The sequence below is a fragment of the Oncorhynchus nerka genome, linkage group LG20, assembly GCF_034236695.1.
Source record: "Oncorhynchus nerka isolate Pitt River linkage group LG20, Oner_Uvic_2.0, whole genome shotgun sequence".
NCBI classification, from domain to species: Eukaryota; Metazoa; Chordata; class Actinopteri; order Salmoniformes; family Salmonidae; genus Oncorhynchus; species Oncorhynchus nerka.
In genome coordinates, this window is record NC_088415.1 from 72,969,228 (window position 1) to 72,983,077 (window position 13,850).

The 13,850-nt window shown below is 42.0% G+C and overlaps 1 protein-coding gene across 1 annotated transcript; it reads right to left on the reverse strand.

The window, feature by feature from the left end:
• Positions 1–5,252: 5,252 nt before the first annotated feature.
• LOC115103092 (serine/threonine-protein kinase PLK3-like) lies at positions 5,253–13,561 on the reverse strand. Its single transcript, XM_029623717.2, has 15 exons — positions 13,293–13,561; positions 12,428–12,535; positions 12,202–12,318; positions 11,971–12,100; positions 11,690–11,777; positions 11,490–11,585; positions 9,346–9,544; positions 8,879–9,005; positions 8,667–8,776; positions 8,097–8,220; positions 7,782–7,865; positions 7,497–7,659; positions 7,213–7,342; positions 5,634–5,744; positions 5,253–5,494 (listed from the first exon to the last, which is right to left on the reverse strand). The coding sequence occupies exons 1-15, from the start codon at positions 13,503–13,505 to the stop codon at positions 5,300–5,302; spliced, it is 1,995 nt and encodes a 664-aa protein (XP_029479577.2). The 5' UTR covers positions 13,506–13,561; the 3' UTR covers positions 5,253–5,299.
• Positions 13,562–13,850: the final 289 nt, after the last annotated feature.

Sequence of the window (13,850 nt, forward strand, 5' to 3'; positions counted from 1 at the left end):
CAAGGGTCTAATGATCACCTATTGTTACTAAAACTGTGGACTGGCTGGTATTTCTATGCCATGTCAGGTTTTAGCATCGTTTGGCCAATAGGCCATAGAAATTATAGAAATGAATAGAAGGCATTCCTGAAGTGGTTGGAGTCAATACATTTTCCCTCCCACTCCATCACATAGATAAAATAAAAATAAAAATATTTTTAATCTAGACAAAAGCAAATAAAACCCGACCTTGCGAGGTCTTCAAAGTCTGACAGAAAAGTTCCCTTAGCTATAGTATATAAACATATTTTCCATTCAAAGGAGAAGTCAAGTCATCAACCTCTCTCCTCTCCTCTTTGTTGTTCAACATCAAAGTTATTGATCCCTATCAGCTTCAACAGAACAGACATGAAAGCGAGCAGAAACCCTCAGTTTCCATCTGAAGATGATACTGCAAGACCTTGGAAATCCCTGAGTCATCCCTTCAGAAGCCCTCAGAACTATTCTGCAGCCCTGAAAATAGGGAGGTACAGTATATGCCTGGTACAGTACAGTACATGCGACCGTGAGGAGATAACATTGTTAATTAGCCAAGTTAATTATATGGTCCTCTGCTCATCAGTGCTTCTGCCCTTCTTCTCTTCCTCTGATGTCACAATGTTAAATGCCTAGAAACTGAACAGACGGACGTCAGAATTACTCTCATGGATGCTTTGGGGGTATTTTTGGTTAGAGTAAAACAATACCCTCCTTAAAAACTAAGAAGGATTCTCATTTGTACTAATGCATTACTCTGAATGCCCTGAAATTAAAAGCTAAAGTGACATTGCAATTAAGCATTTGGAATAGCACATTTTGCTTGAGTAAGGCAGGCGTAAACCCACTCTCTCTCCCCATGGGTGGCAGATGCCTTTTGATGACCACCCGCTGGTGCCCCAGTTCCGCTGCTGGATGTTGTCAGTGTGCTGAGTGGGGCAGAGGTCTAAGGCTCTCAGTGCAAGAGGTGTCACTACAGTCCCGGATTCGATTCCAGGGTGTATCCCATCCGGCGTAATTGGGAGTCCCATAGGGCGGCGCACAATTGGCCCAGCGTCGTCTGGGTTTGGCCATTCTTTTTTTAATGCAATCAAGTGAGAGATACTCTGGAGTTAGCTAGATCCCCAGTCCACATCATACACACTCTCTTCCATGGGTTTCTGTGGCTGCGTTTACACAGGCATCCCAATTCTGATTCCCCTCACTAATTAGTTTTTTGACCAATCACATCAGATCTTTTCACAACAGCTCTTTTTCAGAGCTAATCTGATTCGTCAAAATACCAATTAGTGAAAAAAAAGTGTATAAACTCAGCCTGATACTCAGATGTATAACCTGGCCATTCTTGCCTACACAAATGATCTTAGGCTGCATTTACACAGGCAGCACAATTCGGATCTTTATTTCACATTTAAAAAATTCAGAGGTGGTGATGCAGTTCAGAGGTATAGTGGTTCCTGGGAGCATGGGGGTAATGGAGTCTTATGAGTGAATGAAGATGTGGGAAAGAAAATGGTATGTTTTAAATTGGTTTGTGAATGTGTTCCTAGGCCAGAGTGAAAGGCCATCCTGAAAAGGTGACCCTGCGAAACCATTCTTTAGTTTATTAAATCTTTGATAAATGCCTTTGTTGTCTGCCTCTACTTCACCCTGGTTGCTTAACCCATATCCTAAAGAACCTGTCAATTTTTCACCACATGACACATGCACATTTCGGCTGTGTTTACACAGGCAGACCAATCCTGATCTTTTGCCAGATTTTTGGCAAAAGAGCTGATCTGATTGGTCAAGACCAATTAGTGGGAAAATATCCAAATTGTGCTGCCTGTGTGAACGCAGATTTTTGTGCTTTATAAAAACAAAGCCATCGTACGATAGGGAAGGTCATCTGTTAATCCTGCATGAATCTCAAAACGAAATAGTCCAATGTAAATAGTGTCTCCAACACCAAAGCTATAGAAACTCAGCAATGAAATACCCTCACTATTCCAGTTCTTGACAATGTCATATTCATCCATTCATATATGTAATTCTTAATCGAATGATTCCAAAGACAGCAAACACAGACAACACCATTGATTCAGAGGGTCACTCCTTTTAGGTTAAATAAAATGATTTGCCATGACAACAGCAGAGGACGTGGAAGTAAGTCACCCACTGGGCAAAAACCAGTTGCTTACGTGTCATTTAAAATAATGTATCTATGTGATGACTTTGAATCAACGTGGAAACCTGATTGGATTTGCAGAAGACATCAAGGGGATTTAGTATTTTTTTCACCAAATTTCTACCGAAATTCAATGACATGGTGAAATGTTTTGTTGCTTTTACGAGTTTATCATCATAGTCTCTCTGTGAATTTAAAAGGTAAAGTCACAATAATATTACTGTCGTTATTGGTTGTAGCGGGCTAGTGACAGTAAGTCCATTCGTTGATTTTTAGGGTGGGTGTGGTATGCCACCAGCTACATGGTTGACTCATTTGAAGAGAAGTGGAGGGTAGTAGTAACTGCACAGAATGATTGTATATAGTGCGACACACATGCAACATAACTTGTTTTTCAAGTGAACATCATTTCCCTGTCATGTTTAGTTTAAAAAGCGAATTCTCACCTGCTATTGTATGCATGTTCTTACATACTGCACGTAGCTTTAAAGAGGCTATTTAAAGCTACTGTTGAATAGGAGAAATTGGACTGAATGACGGCATTTTACACATTATGCTGATAGGAATTCATGGCGGTTTTAGCCAATGGGATGAAACTAGCAGAGTTAAAGTAATCCAAACTACTTTGGTGTGGATTATGGAAATTGAGAAAGAACTCGTGACAAGGTCGTGTCAGATTTACATTTTATCTAAAGACCATTTTCAAGCTCCACATGGGAGACTTTGCTAATACCATAGACAAGTCTTAGGGCAGCACTGTGAAATCAATAGTTCACGACAGATTGATTCCTCTGGCACAGAATAGTGATGTAAATTCATGTGATGAAATGATTGCACCAGCATCTGTACAGTACAGCTCCCTTGACTTTCAGGTCTGGCTTGATATAACCCAGCAGCCCCCGGCCCAGTTTAACCAGCAAACCACAGAATCATGGGGGTCCGGGAGCACCACCCACAGCTCTACTCCTGGGGGCCTGTCCCCCTATACTTTTCTGCTCTTTTGCACACCAACATTCCTACTTGCACATCACTAGTGTTAATTTGCTAAACTAATTACGTCACTACTATGGCCTATTTATTGCCCTCATACTGTATATAAACTTTCTATTGTGTTGACTGTACGCTCGTTTATTCCATGTAACGGTCACACTGCTTTGTTTCATCTTGGCCAGGTCGCGGTTGTAAATTAACTTGTTCAACTGACCTACCTGGTGAAAAAAAAAGGAAAGTCCTCATCCAGGAGCCAGCAACCGCAACTACCCTTTTATGCAGGGACTCGATCACCCTGACAAACTTTTTGGCGGTTGGCTTCAGGGCAGTCTGGCCAGCTTCTTGGTTGCCTCTCCATTAGCCTGTCCAGGAGATCCAGCTAGAGAACACCTAGAAGACCAGGGAAGGGTCATCTTTTTAAAGCCAGTAAGGTCCAGAAGCTTGTGCAAGCCATGCTGGATAATTAACTGGACAGACTCCGGCAGCCATCTTGTCAGACAGTGAAAAGTCAGTGTCTTGCACGGTACATGCTGGTGCATCAGGTCGTGGGGCAGTTGCCGTCTGTGGGACTCGCAGCCTGATGACTTTGCAGTTGCCATGTTCCAAAACCCCTCATTTGTTCCTTGGTCCAATAGGTTTATCTTGCGTGAGTAATAGGCACTGAGTGACAACCATTCTAGTTCACCTGGAAGAATGCTGGTATTTTCCTAGTTCCTAGGGCCAGAAAATAATTTCTAATGTATGGCCAACACTTGTTTGTCGATCAATTTGTTTTTGCGATTTGTATATCACCAACACCATTGTCAAATATTACGCTCTTGAATAGACATTTTGCTCATGGGTGAAAAAAAAGCAACCATTTAGTTGTAGTTTCAGATTAAAGTCAAGCAAATTGTCAAATAATTCAGAAAGGCCAATGTGATTTCCATAAACTTTATTTTACGCCAATATAGCACAAAAGTGATCATATTGAACATTTCCCATGTGTCAAGACCATACAATTACACAATAAATAAATGTATAAATAAAATAAATACAGGACATTATTGTGCACAAAAATAAAGATTCTGAAGCAGATGCTTTCAAAACATTGGATTTGACAAGACATTACCTGGAAGTTGTATAATACTTGCACTCAGGAATCACAGTTTAAGGATCCAACTCTGGGTAGAGATGGCAATGTAAACCAAAGGATGGTACAGTATGACACTTATTTTTATTTATTTATTACATACTGATATTACAGGGTTATATACCATTTTATCAAAAGCTTATACCAGGTAGTGACACTAGTGCTATTCAGACATTTGAAGTGAACCAATTCCAAGTAAAAAGTACTTGCCTCCGTAGACCATCTCATGCCACCACATCCACATTCAAAAAGGGCTGCTATTGCACAATACAGGCAGACATCCCTCAAAGGCACTTTATCCCCTTTGCCAAACAATGCAGTGTAGCGCAGCCTTTTTCAACCGAACACTAAGCTATATTACCCAGTTAAGGTCAAAAAAAGAATAACCTTCTGGTATCTACAGCTAAAAACGAGTGGGAAAATTACTGCGAATCCAAAGAAAGTGAAAGTTGTCACACCCATTGCCCTCCGTATGCTGTTGTGTACCAATTAGTGAAGTGCAATTATCATAAAAAAGGCAAGCGATGTCAAAGCATAAAAAAAGCAAAGACCAACTTCAGTTTTGACATTGGGGGGGGTCAGTTGGCAGCTTGTGATCCCACTGCCATTTCAGAATCAGGTCTGAGCATGAGCTGAGAGAACAGGGTCAGGTTTGTGTGCATGAAGTGAATCAAGCCAGTAGTGTGATACTGTAGTCAGAATATAGGTTAATTCAAAAAACAAACAAGGGCACCATAGTCCAAAGAGGCCAGACACTAGCCTAAGATTGGGGAGGACTCCCTGAATGAACAGAGCCTCCTGGTCATTTGCTCCCAGTGAGAGCAGAAAGCAGCAGGTTGGTTGAGACTTGTGGATGGCGCCCAGAGTCATGGCCCTGGGGGGTGAAGTTATCCCTAGGTACAGAGCAATGATCAGCATCCCCTCCCCCAATCCTAACCATTAGTGGGGGGATACGCGTCTCGGGGCAACATCACCTTACTTGAGCTGTGGGTCCATTATGAATCTCCGTGATGTTGGAGCAGCTGTACCACGTAGCGCATGCGGTGCCTCAGCTCGGCAGAACAGCCCATTTCTGACAGCATGCTCAGGAGGTATGTGTAGGAGACGCGTTCGCGGCTGATGTAGGTCAGTAGGTAAGAGTCGGAGGACTTGCACAGGATGATCTTGGTGTGGTCGGTGTAGAAATTCACCTGGGGAGGAGGAAGTTAAATAAAGTCACAGGGCATAATTACAGTGCTAAGCTACCACAAGAGGGTTTTGGAACTAGGATCGTTCTCTAAAAAGAGCATTATATCTACCGGTTGTGACAGTGTGGCTGTAAGGCCTTACCTGCAGGGTACCGTTGTTGAAGAGCATCACCAGAGCATGGTCGGTCTTCACCCACTGCAGAAGGAGTGGCGGCTGGGAGGGAGGCTGGTCTTCACAGTGGAGGTCGCCACCCTGGAAGAGACAAGAAACTTGTTACATTACAATCCCATTTAGATCATAAAACTACAGTGGCTTGGGAAAGAACTCACCCCCTGGCATTTATCCTATTTTGCTGCTTTGCAACCTGGAATTAAAGTTGATTTTTGGGAGTTTGTAACATTTGATTTACACATGCCTACCAGTTTGAAGGTGCAAAACATTTACATTGTTCAAGGAAAAACTGCTCCAGCTCCTTCAAGTTGGATGGGTTCTGCTGGTGTACAGCTCTCTTTAAGTCATACCACAGATTCTCAATTGGATTGAGGTTTGGGCTTTGACAGGGCCATTCCAAGACAAATATTTCCCCTTAAATAACTTATTGCTTTAACAGTATGCTTAGGGTCATTGTCCTTATGGAAGGTGAACCTCAATCCCAGTCTCAAATGTCTGGAAGACTGAAACAAGTTTCCCTCAAGAATTTCCCTGTATTTAGCATCCATTATTCCTTCAATTCTGACCAGTTTCCTAGTCCCTGCCAATGAAAAACATCCCCACAGCATGATGCTACCACCATTCTTCACTGTTGTGATGGTGTTCTTGAGGTGTTGGGTTTGCACCAGACATGCCAAAAGCTACATTTTAGTCTTGTCTGACAAGAGTACCTTCTTCCGTATGTTTGGGGAGTGTCCCACATACCTTTTGGCGAACAAAACGTGTTCCTTTTGTCTTTCAATGGAATTTCTGGCCACTCTTCTGTAAAGCCCAGCTCTGTGAAGTGTACGGCTCAGTGGTCCTATGGACAGGTACTCCAATCTCTGCTGTGGAGCTTTGCAGCTCCTTCAGGGTTATCTTTGGTCTCAGATGCCTCCGATTAATGCCCTCCTTGCCTGGTCCGTGAGATGTGTTGGGCGGCCATGAGTTTGTGGGCAGCCCTCTTGGCAGGTTTGTTGTGGTGCCATATTTTTTCATTTTTTAAATACTGATTTAGTCGTGCTCTGTGGGATTTTCAAAGTTTAGGTTATTTTTATAACCCAACCCTCATCTGTTCTTCTCCACATCTTTGTCCCTGACCTGTTGAGAGCTCCTTGGTCTTCATGGTGTCGCTTGCTTTGTGGTGCCCCTTGCAGACTCTGGGGCCTTTCAGAACAGGTGTATATACACAGATCATGTGACCCTTAAATCAAGTCCACCTGTGTGCAATCTAACTAATTATGCAATTTCTGAAGGTGATTGTTTCCACCAGATCTTATTAGGGGGGAATACATATGCACACCACTTCTGTTTTTATTTTAAACAAGTTCATTTTCTCATTTCACTTGACAATTGACTATTTTGGATATGTCCGTTAAATGAAATCCAAATAAAAATCCATTTTATAGACTGGTTGTAATGCAACAAATAAGGAAAAAAGCAGAGGGGGTGAATACTTTTGCAAGGCACTGTACACCTCGATTAGTCATACCCCGATAAGGTGGTTCATAGAGAACCTTCAATGCCTCACCTCCATGAGGTTCTGTTCCATGTAGTTGGCCATCAGCTCCACGATCTGCTTCTGACTGCAGAGCTGCTCTGGTAAAGCACTGGCCTGGAAGGTGAAGTGTTTGTTGTTGGTCAAGCAGTAGTGCACAGTCCTGTGAGGGAAGACAACAGAGCTGCATTAAACGAGACAAGGGTTTGAGACATTGAAAAGGCTACAATAAACCAGCAGAATACAGGTTGGCAAATCAATTAACTAAGGCTAATAACTGCTTGAATATAATTTATCAAGTTGAAAAGGACTCTTACTTGCGTTGATCACACAGACTCAAGTGTGTCCCCTCATTGAAAAGCACACCAATGTTTTGATTGGAGAGCTGGTAGCCAAAGCCATATTTGTTGGAATAATCAACCCACTTTGTGACCCAAATAAAGGATTTGGGCCTGGAAAGACATGGTGGGTTTCTTGTAGCTGGAGAGGAAGACACTAATTTAGTAATTTCTCAGTAATAGAAGATTTCAGTATAATCAACTTGTTTAAATGCCATTTGAAGTATTGTACTAGAATAGCTTGTGGAGAGGCTTAAAGCTCACCTGCAGGCATGGCAGACAAACAGCTGTTGAGGACCTTCATGGCCAACTCAGCTATAGACGCAGGGGTAAGGCCATCTTCACACGCTTGAGAGAGGGGAGGGTGAAGTTTAGTTGAAATTCCCACCAACAGTGTGACAGTCTGGCAAACTGATTCAATGCCACTTAAATATAATCCATGTAGATTAAAAGCTGTCTCAGCTATACATTTGGAAGAGATCATGATCTGTTAGTGGTCCATTATTGGCACATAACCACATTTAAAGCATCACGTTCAGCAATTGAGGTTCATCAAACTGAAGCCGAGTAGTGACTTACGTTCTGTGCTGCTGGCCACCGTGCCTTTAAAGGAGCGTGATGCTGCAGACTTCCTGGACTCCTCCTCAGCTGGTGTATCCAGCAGACCAGAGCTGACTTGCTGGCCTACCGTGGGAGGGGGAGCCTGAAAGAGGAAACAGCTGTCATGAGCAGTTGTCCTTCCTTACAAAGAATGGCACATGAGCCAAATGCAGTTTGTTGTATTGAATGACCGCTACAGACACCAGGAGGCTGGGAGAACTATGATTTACAGAGTGCATATGCAATTGCATTTTGTTCCACAGGCCTGATTCACAAACCTTTTAAAAGATGGATCAAGCCATCATCCACAATCTCCCCATAGATTGTCTGGCTGAAATGGGATTTTGCTAAGTACAGTACAACACTATTCTGAGAAATTCACTACTATGGCTGCCCTCTGACAGTCCCTTGATGGTCTAAGTCTCTTGCTTCATCTCAGCTAACAAGCAACACTGCTACATTGTTTGAAAGTAATTAACCTTAAGTCTAGCCTGCACTATAGAAAAGTTTAGCTTATGCTAAAAATAATCCATCCTTCAAAATACATACCTCATCGGTGCAAACTGTTTTGTAACTCATCTGGCGACTGATGGAGCATTTGACGATGCCTGACACAAGTTTGGAGATGCTCTCTCGCTCTTCACAATGGTTCCTCTCCACTATAAAACCAAACGCATTAAATTATACCCTGATTCAAGAGTTAATCCTGGGGTTAAACTGCAGCCTTTTGAAGGTCAGTCATGACTTGCCACAAAGCTTACCTTTGGATTTTCTCTTGCCAAAGAGACTCTTGGCCATCTTTGTGAAAAACCTCTTGGCCGGGCTGGGCAGGTTGAGCTCTGGCACTGTCACACAGCTGCTGGGAGGCAGTTTATCCGGAGTGAAGGCCTAAAAAAAAAAAAGTTTAGGTCGGGAAACTGCAAGGTTGGCAATTCAAGCAACCACTTAGCGCAATTAATACTGCCATCCTCTCGAGTCACTCTAGTCAGTGGGCACGTGCTGTTATTCCTAGTGTGGCTCTAGAAAGTACACTTCATAGCCAAGGCTCAGCCCTCCAATTGTACCCAAATTGCATCTAAAGATGAAGCATAATGCAATTGGAATGTCATTCAAAATACAAGTACAAATCAAGGCATTGGAGGGGGCTAAAAATATAATCCAATAAGTAAAAAGCTTTGGGAATTGGTGCTGTAAAGTCACGCCTAATTCCAGGGCATGGGCCACATACCTTGGTGAAGAATTGGTGGTTCAGGATTTGGTCTAGTGTGAGGCGGTCACTGGGGTCCTTCTGCAAAATGCCAGAGATGAGCTTCTGAGCCGCAGGAGACAGGGTCGAGGGCAGGTTGTATTTTACCTCCTTGATACACTTGTATGTCTCCTTCAGGTCAAGGGTTTCAAAGGGAGGGTTCCCGCACATCAGTGTGTACCTGGTTGAAGCAAATCAAAATATTAAGTCTCCGCACAGCCAGTTGATTTAAACTGTTGACACATTCCTCTATTTGAGGAATGTTATAAAAGCCTAAACACGCTTATCCATGGTCTACCTCATCACCCTTAAACTAGAGGTGACCCATTAAGACTTTTCAATGCTAATACCGATTATTAGAGGACCAAAAAAAGCCGATAATTATTCGGCCAAATTTGTAATAATGACAATTACAACAATACTGAATGAACACTTATTTTAACTTATTAATAAAATCAATTAAGCCTCAAATAAATGAAACATGTTCAATTTGGTTTAAATAACGCAAAAACAAAGTTGGAGAAGTGAAAGTGCAATATGTGCCATGTAAGGAAGCTAACTTTTTAAGTTCCTTGCTCAGAACATGAGAACATATGAAAGCTGGTGGTTCCTTTTAACATGATTCTTCAATACTCCCAAGTAAGAAGTTTTAGGTTGTAGTTATTATAGGACTATTTCTCTCTATACCATGTGTATTTCATATACCTTTGACTATTGGATGTTCTTATAGACACTTTAGTATTGCCAGTGTAACAGTATAGCTTCAGTCTTCCTCCTCGCTCCACCCTGAGCTCGAACCAGGAACACAACGAAAACAGCCACCCTCGAAGCAGCATTACCCATGCAGAGCAAACTACAACTACGCCAAGTCTCAGAGTGACATTTGAAACTATTAGCGCGCACCCCGCTAACTGGCTAGCCATTTCACATCGGTTACACCAGCCTAATCTCAGGAGTTGATAGGCTTGAAGTCATAAACAGAGCAATGCTTGACGCAAAACGAAGAGCTGTTGGCAAACCGCACGAAAGTGCTGTTTGAATGAATGCTTACGAGCCTGCTGCTGCCTACCATCGCTCAGTCAGACTGCTCTAACAAATCATAGACTTAGTTATAACACAGAAATATAAGCCCTTTTGGTCATTAATATGGTCGAATCCAGAAACTCTCGAAAACAAGACGTTAATTCTTTCAGTGAAATACAGAACAGTTACGTATTTTATCTAAGGGGTGGCATCCATTCGTCGAAATATTCCTGTTACACTGCACAAGCTTCAATGTTGTCATAATTACGTAAAATTCTGGCAAATTAGGCGGCCCAAACTGTTGCATATACACTGACTGCGTGCAATGAATGCAAGAGAAGTGACACAATTTCACCTGGTTAATGTTGCCTGCTAACCTGGATTTCTTTTAGCTAAATATGCAGGTTTAAAAATATATACTTCTGTGTATTAATTTTAAGGCATTGGTGTTCATGGTTAGGTTCACATTGGAGCAACGATACGCAGCGCATCGATTATATGCAACGCAGGACACGCTAGAAAAACTAGTCATATCAACCACGTGTAGTTAACTAGAGATTATGATTGATTCTTTTTTATAAGATAAGTTTAATGCTAGCTAGCAACTTACCTTGGCTTACTGCATTCACGTAAAAGGCAGGCTCCTCGTGGAGTGCAATGAGAGGCGTGTGGTTAGAGCGTATGACTAGTTAACTGTAAGGTTGCAAGATTGAATCCCGAGCTGACTAGGTGAAAATCTGTTGTTCTGCCCCTGAACGAGGCAGTTAACCCACTGCTCCTAGGCCATCATTGACAATAAGAATGTGTTCTTAACCTATTTGCTTAGTTAAATAAAGATTAAATAAGTGTTAAGGGGGAGGCCAAATCAGTGTCCAAAAATACAGATTTCCTATTGTTTTGAAAACTTGAAATCGGTCCTAATTAATCGGCCATTCCGATTATTCGGTCGACCGCTACCTTAAACCATTTGAATAATCAATTGTGTATATAATTTACATTCAAGGCTTAAGTAGGAGCTGTAGCACCATAGAGCAAAGTGTGACAAGTACGCACTTAGTCAAATACAATGGACACCAAAGGACAAACATTCCAAGTATACTTACATTACACAACCTAGTGACCAGACGTCAGACTCTGTTCCATGGCCCTGCCTGTTCAACACCTCAGGGGCAAGGTAGTTCGGCGTTCCACAGATTGTTCTGAGGAGAAACCATTTGCATTAGAGCCGTTGTTCACCTCGGATTGGCTTTGACGGAAACCTGAATATTCAAAGGAATGGGACACATTCCACCAGATGACTTACTTCTTCCTCTGCTCGACTGTTTCCAACTTCGCAGCAAGCCCAAAGTCTCCCAAACGCAACTCCATGTTCTCATTCACAAAGAAATTGCCTGCAAGGGCAACATTTGTCAAGTCAGTTTTCCCAGGTCTCCCACGAGGAATAGTTTGAAGTGCTTTGATATAAAAGTAAAACCAAATAATGACAAATGCAAAACATGCCATTTTCAAACTGTCTGAACTGAATGAGAGTTCAGAGAGTACCACCACTGTGGTAAAATCCAAACAATACATCACCCTACGCACCTAATTTGAGATCCCTGTGAAGGATGCCTCTGTTGTGAAGGTACTTCAGCCCAGATATGATCTGCCGGAGGTAGTACCGCACTTCTGGGTCTGTCAGTGTGTGTCTTGCTTTCCAAATGTGTGCCAGGGACTACAAAGACAAGGTCAGAGTGCTGTCAGTACCCAGTGAACACCCTTCAGAATGTCTGCACAAGCTGTACCACCACAGACCAAAGCAAGCCCACAGCTCACCTTTCTACTGCAGAGCTCAAGGAAAATATAGATGTTGTCTTGGTCTTCGAAGTGATGGGAGAACTTCACCACATGTTTGTGATGTAGGGTTTTGTGAAGTTCGATTTCATTTGTTATCTGTCAGAAGAGTAATAAAACAGGCACCCAAAATCAGTAGGAATAAAGACTAATCATTTTTGGAAAGGCGTTAAGTCTGCAGATGATTGACAATGAAATGTGTCCTTACCTTATCCCTCTGATGAGGTTTTGACACCCTGCTCTGTGGTATCACCTTCACAGCATACATTTTGTTGCTGGAAAGGTCTGTCATTTCATAGCATCGTGCAAAGCCACCCTTTGAAGTAAAACACACTACAAATCAGTATCGGCCATAATCTGAACCATAAAAATAGCTTTTTACAGAGACATGTCTTTCCATGCATTTCATTTGTTTATAATGACATGCAATTCGAATTAGGATAATGCGACTGCAGCATTTTAACAAAAAAATGTTCCTCATGCGGCAGCAGACAGGCGAAGATTTTTTGACACCGCGCTGTGTTGATACATTGTATCACGATACAAGATGCATTTAGAATGTACATTTTATCAACTAATTAATTAGTGACACGTCCGGTGTTACATCGCATCATTACAACGGGCAAAAGAACGTTAAATATCCTCATGATGGACGGCTTATTTAAAAAAATAATAATAATAATAAAGGCGGCTGGGAGATAGCCTACCAATGACCTCAAAATAAAGTCAGAAGATAAAATCTCCATAGCCTAGATTATACCTCGCTACTAACCCAGCTAGAGAATTAATGAAGCTGGAAGAGTTTGTCATACCCCGCACGTGGTCATCATTCCGCAATGAAACAATCACATTTGAGTGGAACGTGTAGCCAGCCCTGGTTTGCAGAACATGCGAACCAACCGGGAATAAATAATGCCAATGAATGAAAGTTGCCACGTTGTAACACTGACGCAGCAATAGCCAATATCTTCATACTACCATCAAGCCACATTGTCAACAGAACGGTGTCTATAAATAATTGATTTGTGTGCGATACATAGCAGCACATAGATCAAATTAATAGAATAAAATACCTTTCCCAGAAGCTTTCCTTTGCTGTAAGATTTTCCTGTCTTGGAATCAGTCACCACCTGGGCGAGATCTGGTTTGATTTGTTCCGATTTGGTCTTGTTCGGTTTAGTAGGAAGAATAACTTGGCCATGTTCTGGACAAGGTTGAATAGATCCGGATTCATCGTGAGACATGAAGTACGCTGAGAGGTGGTAAAACACGCAGTATTCATTCATCCAAAAATAGATATTCTCCAACAATCCTCAGATTTAACAATATCCTTTTCGCTGTGTTGTATCCTGAACTCCAACTCGTATACATCTGACATGCACGGGCTGAAAATTCCGCAGCTATATAAACTGTCCCTGACGTCACAGAAGTGGGCGGGTGAATAGGTGGCTCATTCCTAAAACGAACCAACCATATTTGCTCGAAATACTTCTCAATCAAAGCTGATTGAAACAATAAATGTGATTTTTATGTGTGTGTGAAATACTGAACGTCCTCATGAACAATTTATCCAGTCGCGTGACTGTATTGATTCTACTGCTGTTGAATGATATGATTTTTTTGAGAGACAG

Bases quoted from the DNA above. Each gene is read 5' to 3' on its own strand.
- LOC115103092 (XM_029623717.2), bottom strand. From the start codon at position 13,505: ATGAATGAATACTGCGTGTTTTACCACCTCTCAGCGTACTTCATGTCT. The intron at 11,586-11,689 runs GTAAGTCATCTG...GTTTCTCCTCAG, and splicing joins ACAGTCGAGCAGAGGAAGAA to AACAATCTGTGGAACGCCGA. The intron at 5,745-7,212 runs GTGAGGCATTGA...TGTCTCTTCCAG, and splicing joins TGGAACAGAACCTCATGGAG to GGTGGCGACCTCCACTGTGA.